We start from the raw sequence: 9,089 nt of genomic DNA on the forward strand, positions 1-9,089 counted from the left end.
TGTGCAAATTATGATAAAACCAACGTTGCTTTGTTTATTGTTTGTTGAAAATTTTTTTCAAAACAACGACAACCTCGATCTAAGGTTGCAAAACGTTTTAATAACTTATCCAAAAGTTTTTCTGCAAGACCCCCTGAAGCAACACTTGGCTGCTTACATTACCATTAGTAACGGTCATTTGTTTAACAAATTAACGACAAATCGGTTCCCAAACAATCAAATCGGTAGAAAAATGTCAAGAAACAAATTATTCTAGGCAACTGTTTGCAATGAACTATTTTTTACTTGCATCAAAGTTAAGCAGTCACAACATATATTGAACTTGCCCTGAAAACCTGGGCCTCAATTGGTGGAAATCACAAAATGGAGATCGAAGAAAAGTTATTTCCTCATTTTTGATGGAGTCATTTTTTCTTTCTTCTCGGCTTCAAGTTTTGCTTTTTCTTCTTCATATTCGAGACAGAGTTTATCGACAGCTTTGTTGCTCAGGATTGTGATCACGGTTTTCCCATCTTGTCTTGTCAATGTTGAAAGTTCAACCTTTTGAAGGTAAACAAATGTTAAATCTTTATGTGGTTTGTGCAACGAGATTCAAGACAGGCATGTCGATGACAGGAAATGATGATTCGATTTCCGTTCAACTTTTCTGCATTGACATTACATCAATTCATGTGTGATTGGAGGTTGGCGTTTGCCACCTCCCTCTCCTCAAATGAAAACTTACATACTTATCACTGTTATTAGAGAATCACAAAAATTAAATAGAAACAAAATTTTGCCCCCTGTATGTTTTCTACGGAAGCCCATGCAACAATTTTGTAAAAATTTGCAAAAAGAAATAAACTTTTGAGTTCATGGCAGCAGAAACATTATGTTACATAAAAGTATTAACACTAAGTATAGCTGCAAGGTTTATGCCATGAAGACACAGCCACAAAACCCACCCTCTCTGACATCAGCTTGTTTGTGTCGAGCGTCTTACTTAATACTTTTATCGCAAGTTTCAAAGCGCCGTTCAAGTTGGTTTCACCCTCCTTGTATTCTTGCTTCAACATCGATATCGCAGCCTGTGGACAAGTCAGTTATCAACTTGGAATAGAAACAACTTTACAGTCTGGTAATGTATTGTGGTAAATTGATATCTGTTCAACCTTCAACTTCTACAACTAGGTCTGACCTACTTTTGAATTGTATGTGAACAATTGTTGCCGCCACTTTTACATGAAAAAAGTTATTTTACCAAAATTATATCAAGTCAATTATAAAAAACTTTATTTCTCAAATATATTTACGTTTTCATCTTAAAGCTGCTCATTTTAGCAAACAAACAATCTATATTCAATTCTTATGGTTCAGAAATAACATGAAAAGTTATATAAACTTCACCTGGCTGTTATTGCCGATGCAAGTCCCTTTCCATCCTCCATAGTTCCCACTTGGATCAGACATGTAGAGTTGGAATCCATAGTGTTTATCCCACCCCATATACAACACTGATATTCCAAACGGCCGCATTCCTGTGACAACAATAATTGTTAACAACCTCATTTCAAAGTTACATGTATGCAAAACTTGGTCAAGTAATATAATTATACCAAGTCTACAACGTAACACGATTGAGGGCCATATTCTCCTCCATCGGGGCACACCCACACCCACACATACACAACACTATCTATCTTCACATGTTAAATATGTTTTAAAACAGCATTTAATTGAAGACAACACAAAATATTTTCCAACATTCTAGAGCAAAATCACATCAATCCTCCTTGCCATTTTCAAAGCAGAAACATACCAAAATACCAAATTTGTCACATCCTGTGATGCGTTCCCTGTCCTGCATTTGATTTTCGTTGAAATAAAGTTAAGTTTGTCAATTGTGAAAAAGGAAGCGAAAAAATAAGGACACCAACCTCCAAATTGTGTGTAGGCTTGTTTGATGTCGCACAAATGAATAACCAACTGTTCAACCGGGATACTTTCTTGGTAGTTTAGTTTATATCTGGATGATAAACAACAAATACTAAGTGGCTTAGTGTCCAACATACAGTTCACCAGCAAGCACTAGAAAGTTTATAGTTGCGTAAGTTTTTAATCAAACCCAATGTTGTTCATAACTAAAGGTTTTATTAACTTGCACTGACCTCTGAGCAATTCTACGCAATTCTGTGACAAGAACGTTTGCATCCGAAGTAATCCCAGCCACACTGCAGGCAATATTGTCATCGAGTGTGTAGATTTTATCAGATGTGAAAACGTCATCGAGAAGTTTGTGGACATTTCGTTTTTCAGCAGCAATTACGACACCATCACTTGCCAGTATACCAAGACATGACCCTGTCAACAAGTATAAGAGATATTCAAACCAAATGACAACATTTTTCTGTTTTTAAATATTGAAAAGCTTCTGTTTAACGAAACCGAACAAACTTTTTTGGTTGTAAAAATTGTCTTGTGGTAGTTTTACCTGCATGGCCAATTGCTTCCATTGCATACTCAACTTGATAAAGCCTGCCCTCTGGTGAAAATATTGTGGTTCTGGAATCGTATCGTCGAGACATTTTGCAACAGAATCTTAACTAACAATCGACACTAAGATCTAAAATAGGAGAGAGCATATTAGTAACATTATGATGTGACAGGCAATAGCATAAAAAATATATATTCACAATAATGACAATGTGCACAAAGGCAGTGTAGAAATGCAGTTTACATAATCAGCAGATACATGAAAGAATTTCATTAGTTTTTGTGGAGCAGCACATTTACACAAGTTTTGTTACACAACAAAAAAATAACATGTTTTTTCAAAAGCGATGAACTCTAACTATAAAGTTTAGAAACAAATATTTGTTTATCTTTAACAGAAACATTATAAAACTTCAAGATGATCAAAATGAAAAAGCTAATTGTGATTAACATGAAACTGGCACAAATTGAAGTGCAATAAGTTCATAATGTATATTTACAATTAACTGTAACCCAGCAATGTAATGAAATATATACAGACATGAAGTTTACAATAACACTAAACATAATGGACCTTGTTTATGAAGACTTTACAGAAGCTAATACATAGTTAAATTCACTTCATAGTGATTTAATTGGCCAAAACGTGGAATTTATGCATTAGGTGTTCATTTTCTGAAGAATGGGTAAAATCATGTCGAATTTTGGACGCTTGGCTGCATCTTCGTTCATGCATATCTTCATCAGTTTGCAAATATGTGGGGAAATCCCTGGAGGGATTGAGACACGCATTCCCTCAAGAGAAATTCGCATTCCACATTCCATGTTGGACAAATCGGAAAACGGGACTTCTCTCGTCACCATTTCCCAGAGAAGTATCGAGAAACTCCACATATCTGCGGACTTGCGGTTAATTTCTTCGTGCTTTCGTTGCAAAGCTTCCGGAGCCATCCAGGCAGGGTTAAAAAACTTTCCCGGTTCCTGAAATGAGAATTTGACGTCTCCCATGTTTACTTTGCATTTCATTCCATCCTCGATCATTATGTGTTTGCTGTTGACGTGTAGTCGCGGGATGATCGGGTCGAGGGAGTGCAGGAACGACATCCCGTTGGCAATGTCAGTTGCAAAGAGGACAGCCCTCGAGTGGTCGACTGTGACCGTAGACTCATGTAGGACGTTATACAGAGATCCAACACTAACATGGGCACTGATAGTGGCAAGGGTTTTGGGAGTGTTTACAATGCCCATGACTGGAAGTACATTAGGATGGGAAAAAATTCTCAATCTTAAATATTCCTCATGGAATTCGCGGTTCTTGCGAGAAGTAATTTCTCGAATCTTTAATATTTTTGCCACAATTTCCTGTTGACCCCATCTACCCCTCCAGGTTTCACCGGAATGTGAAGAAGCAATCTTCCCTTTTAGATTGAGTTGACGAAGATCAACATTTTCATGCTTTAGAGTGCCATTTTTGGCACGGGTTCGAGTTGTGCCAATAGACATCACATTCTTGTACTGAACCTCATTTAGATCCTGCCCAAGGGACATTGCAAGCTCCTTCAACTTTCGAGCGAGTTGGGGTCTAGCTCTGCTGATTGGTGTCTGCCCATACTTGTTGCTAATAGTAACTATAGCTCCGTTGGTAACCAACTCTTCGGCACAAACAGCATTTTGCATAAAACATGCATAATGTAGTGGAGTATTGCCGTGCTCATTGATAGCATTCACATCAGCTTTTTGCTTAATTAACTTTTTCATAATATCGTAATGGCCCATCTGTGCAGCATTGTGAAGTGGAGTGTCATCTCCCATGTTCGCAGAGTTTACTCTGGCTCCGCGGTTTATCAAAATGTCAACGATGTGAGGGTGGCCTTGTCTACATGCCCAGTGAAGTGGACTGAAAAGATGGTCGTCGCCCTGATTAAGATCATTTTCTGTGTTGTCCAGCCACACTTTTACAGCCACCATGTTTCCATCTTTGCAGTGAGTAAATATATCATTCATCTTGCTCGCAAGCAATATATTTGCTACTTAATGTTGTCAGTAAACTAGCAAGCGCACCTCATAAAACGACTTAGTACTTTTCTCCACGATTCGTGAGTCGTGACTAAGATTTCCTCTATTTCCATTTAAGCTTGATTTTAAAAAATCCCATCAGCGCTGGTGGATTATCACGAACAAGGATTTTTTTAGTTTGTTGATAAATTGTGTTTCTAAAAGAAGACAAGCAGATTTGCATGGATACTGTTTGTTTATTTGTTTAGTTTGCAGATTTGCTGTAAGCGTTTAGTTGTGTTTATGAAATTTTCTTTGAATTCTCACCGGTAAATATTTTGACGTAGACTGCGTTGTTATCAGCAGTTTTTTTTCTAACGCTTCTGAGAAATGATCAAAAATTCCACTGTGAAGCGGCACACAATGAGTAAAACTACACCAGGATTTGAAAATTTATGAGAATTCCCTTAATTTGTCTTAGATGTATAGTCAATATATCTGCGCAGACTTTGAAGTTCTTTGAAATTCTCTTTACAGTTGAACATGTTTACGTTTTTCCACACAGAGGTTGTGGTACCAACCGAAACTTTCGATGGAGATGCTGTTTGCTGTACAAATATCATCTGCATGTTACAGAGAAACAAATAATCCTGGTTGATGCTAGACAGGAAGTCGATCGTGTGCATGTGTGTCCTTGGTAGTTGATTGATTAGATTTACATCTTCTAGAAATGATTGACTAATCCCCTTTGGTTCTGAGGTAGAGCTCACGTTGTAAAACTTTAAGCTGTCTAGTCAGTCGCAACAAGAACGCAGCAATTAAGGAAAATATGCGGACTCTTTGCCTCGTCATTTTCGTTTTGTTTTTGATTATTGAAGCAGGTAAGACAAGTTTATTATGGTGTATTATAACGAAATTTTATTTGAAAAGTATTGTAATGTGTGGCTTACCAATTGATAGATTTCTTGGCAGCATTCTATTGTCACTAATATCTACGAATCTGTATGTGTGTTTTTTTTTGCTCTTCTGCAGAATCACGCAGTTCTTCAGAAAAGAAAACCTCCGGTCGTCGAAAATGGCTCAGTAACCACATAATGAGGTTGATGCAACGGAGTCTAAGACGTTAGTAAAAAAGCAATACAAAAAATAGACTGCAATTAAGATCTAAAGTTCATTTTGAAATCAGGCACTTTCAACTTTTTATTCTAATAATATTGCTTTACTTGCAGATGTTAAAAGAAACAGCCTTAACATGAAGCAATGGTGCTACTTGCTTCTTGCTGGTAGCAAGCTTAATGGAAATCAAAAGCGATTATATGGTAAGTGTGTAAGTGGAGGTAATTCACCCATGCTGTTTACTTTGCGTTGTGTACGCCGTAAAATTTTATACAACTTGTTATTTTTTATCAGACTTGGTTTGCAAGCGGAGGTCGGAGAAAAAGAAGAAACCTGGCCTTATTGCTTTGTAACTTAGTATGATTTCTAATGTAAATGAACTTGAGCAATTAATTCTGATAATGTAAAGTGAGTTAATCTCATTTTATTCTTCCATTTGTAAATACAAACCAATCAGCAAATTTACCTTTATGGTGTGGTTTCCTGTCTACACAAGATAAGTGGTGTACAATGCTCAGTAGCGAGTGAAACAAATATTTGCGAACCGCTACAAGTGTTACGCAATAAAGGTTTGTTTTATGGCTTTTCGCGTCAAAGAGCATTTTTACTGGTGTTTGGCGCGAAGAGCCATAGATTTATCGACAAATAATCACTTAAACTTTTGCCACTAGGGTGTGCTCGATACGCATTCTAGTAACAAGCTGGAAAACAGCAATTGGCGGGCTGGTGATTGGCAGCAGCGATCAATTGCCCACTCGTATACCGACCAGAAAACCTGATCGAGATTCGTACCCGGATGTCATACGAGGTTTACCCGCACAAGTACAATGCGAATTTTCAGTTCAACAAAAGTACTTTGTTTTGCTTCCTGCCATCAACAAAAGTAATAGAGATAGCGGTCGGATATTTTGATGAATCAAACACTAAAACAAGTTCGCCGAATAATTCCCTAGCAAGAAGTTTTTGCATTGTTGTGTAACAATGGAAACGCGTTTGCAGAAAACTTTCTGAACATAATAACAGTTCTACACGACAAGAAAAGAAGCCAAAAGTGTGCCACGATTACATTTCAATATCATGTTTTAATCAGTGTGGCGGAGATGATGATGAGGCTCATTGTGCGTCACTACGTGATTTGTATTCATGACTTTGCAGAAACAATTTGCACCAAAACTCCTTATATGACATCACAATAAAGCGTGGGAATTTAAGAATCCGTCCACATTCTGGAACTTGTTGTGCTAAACGCAGAATCGCGTTTAAAAGGTTCTGAATTGAGTGCCGTGTGGTGGGAATAATATTGATTTTGACGTAACAATGGATGGCATTGTGTTTGTGCAGAGCATGGAACAATTTAATGGCATACTATTGACATGAGGTAAAGCTCACTGTCAATCACAAAGAACGGGCGCAGTTTCACACACTCATGTGTAAACGTTCTTCATCCTAAACCAATACAACTCCTCAACGTTTTAGTTTGTAAAATAAAAATAAAGCAGTCCATTTTCATCCGTTATGTGATATAAGCGGTGGTACGGATAACATCTGGGCTTTTAAATATTTACCAAACAACTTTTTAATTAGTTTTTGCCCTGGCTATAATTTCCGCTCCTATGCCAGCTGTTGTCAGAAATAGAGTGAGTGCATGCAGTCACAACATGGCAAAGTTGCGAACAACATAAGAATGCAGGTCGCCTTGCCATACTTGCCATACATGCACTGATATTTAATCACATAACTACCAGTAAGTGCATGACTTAGAATGGGATTTTCTAAAGCTTCGAGACAAGAAATTTCCGCACTCGGCGAAACGAACCGGAAGTGATAAGGGGGGTCTCAATTCACGTTCGACAATAAATTCTTCGAGTTTCAGAAATAGAACACAAGATTTTAAGCGCTAAATATCTTGTCGCTTACCAGTCGAAATTTCCAAGGGCGTTAACAATGATGCGTTCTAACAACGGAAGAAGAACGTTTGTGACGTAACAATATTTAATGAAGTGTGGCGGTTTTTTTTCTGTTTTTAATGCAATAAATGAAACGTACCTTTTGCTCATTACACAATGGAGTCTATTTGTTAAAATAAGAAGGCACGCTCGCCTTGTTGTGACGTCATAAACAGACATAGGAAGCAACATTCCTGTAGTTTCATTGGAAAAAAATTGAATAAAATTCTGCAATCCCTGTATCTAAAAACGCCTGAAGGTTTGTAACGGTGAATAAATCGCAACGCGGGGGCGTCGATTGAATCGGTTTCAGGTAATTCGAATCGAACCATTATTCTTCTTTATCAGAAACCAGATTCTTGAGGGAAAAAGGGTTTGTGCGTCTGTATTAACACCAGGAGTTGGTATTGGAAGGTACGGAAGAAGATTGTGGGGAGACTTCGTAACAAGGTTGTTTGTCAGACGATTGTGAGTCAACAATCAGAGGTATATGGCTTGTAATCTCACGTGCGTGTTGTCCATAGTTAACTTGGAGATTAGTAGATGTTTAATTATGAAACTGCCAAGTTCTTGTCCCTGTAGCATGAAATTGCGAGACGGTAACAGAATTTTAGCGAAACTTTGGGCGGAATTAGGAACACTAACAACATATTTACTGATAATTTGGAAGACAAAATGACCTCATATTGCAGAAAACATGTCATGCCAGTGGCGTAGAATCAGTTGAAGAAATTTGCCATTATTTTCTTGACCTATTTTATAATGTTCAGGAAAAATGTGAAACAAAAAACAACGTGGGCGACATTTTTTTCAATTGAAATTTAAGAATCAACGTCTTGTCTCACAGTTTTATGACGTAATAATAAATTCTTCGAGTTTCAGAATTACAACACAAGATTTTGAGCGCTAAATATCTTGTCACTCGCCAAGTCGAAATTTCCCAGAGCGTGAACAATGATGCGTTCTAACAACGGAAGAAACACGTTTGTGACGTAACAATATTTAATTAAGTGTGGTGCGCTGTTTCCGTTTTCAATGCAATATTTAAAATGCATTTTTCGGTAAAAATATTTAATACTTTCATGCCACAAAAATGCAGAAATTAACAGAGGAAATTCCCACTGCAGCTACACGTGCAAGTGACGTAACAAAGCAGTTGTAAATATAGAACACATTTTTTTCAAAAAAGTAGAACGCCCATCTTATCGCTGTCCGAGCAATGCAATGTAATTTCCGTCAAAAAATATAAAAATTAACGAAACAAAAACATTTGTTGTTTATTTTCCGTCACGGTTTTGTCTCCTTGGCTCAACGGAAAACGTGATGTTGATTTACTTCCAATTTCCCTTCACATTTCGTGATAAGTATCGGAAGTTTACACAATGGAGTCTATTTGTTAAAATAAGAAGGCACGCTCGCCTTGTTGTGACGTCATAAACAGACATAGGAAGCAACATTCCTGTAGTTTCATTGGAAAAAAATTGAATAAAATTCTGCAATCCCTGTATCTAAAAACGCCTGAAGGTTTGTAACGGTGAATAAATCGCAACGCGGGGGCGT

At 37.4% G+C, this 9,089-nt stretch overlaps 2 protein-coding genes and 1 long non-coding RNA gene across 3 annotated transcripts; 1 reads left to right on the plus strand and 2 right to left on the minus strand.

The window, feature by feature from the left end:
- Positions 1-96: 96 nt before the first annotated feature.
- LOC145895337 (proteasome subunit alpha type-4-like) lies at positions 97-2,604 on the minus strand. Its single transcript, XM_082984128.1, has 6 exons — positions 2,471-2,604; positions 2,148-2,340; positions 1,917-2,005; positions 1,387-1,517; positions 945-1,067; positions 97-540 (listed from the first exon to the last, which is right to left on the minus strand). Exons 1-6 carry the CDS (start codon positions 2,562-2,564, stop codon positions 382-384), a joined length of 789 nt encoding a protein of 262 aa, XP_082840254.1. The 5' UTR covers positions 2,565-2,604; the 3' UTR covers positions 97-381.
- A 3-nt stretch (positions 2,605-2,607) lies between these two features.
- Positions 2,608-4,584, minus strand: LOC145895336 (scaffold protein ILK-like). Its single transcript, XM_082984127.1, has one exon. It carries the CDS (start codon positions 4,474-4,476, stop codon positions 3,133-3,135), a length of 1,344 nt encoding a protein of 447 aa, XP_082840253.1. The 5' UTR covers positions 4,477-4,584; the 3' UTR covers positions 2,608-3,132.
- Positions 4,585-5,205: 621 nt separating this feature from the next.
- Positions 5,206-5,969, plus strand: LOC145896005 (uncharacterized). The gene is made up of 4 exons (XR_014401635.1): positions 5,206-5,348; positions 5,500-5,589; positions 5,697-5,786; positions 5,878-5,969. It is a non-coding gene; the product is annotated as an uncharacterized LOC145896005 (long non-coding RNA).
- The last annotated feature ends 3,120 nt before the right edge of the window (positions 5,970-9,089 follow it).

The sequence above is a fragment of the Ascidia mentula genome, chromosome 3 (assembly GCF_947561715.1).
Source record: "Ascidia mentula chromosome 3, kaAscMent1.1, whole genome shotgun sequence".
Lineage (NCBI taxonomy): Eukaryota > Metazoa > Chordata > Ascidiacea > Phlebobranchia > Ascidiidae > Ascidia > Ascidia mentula.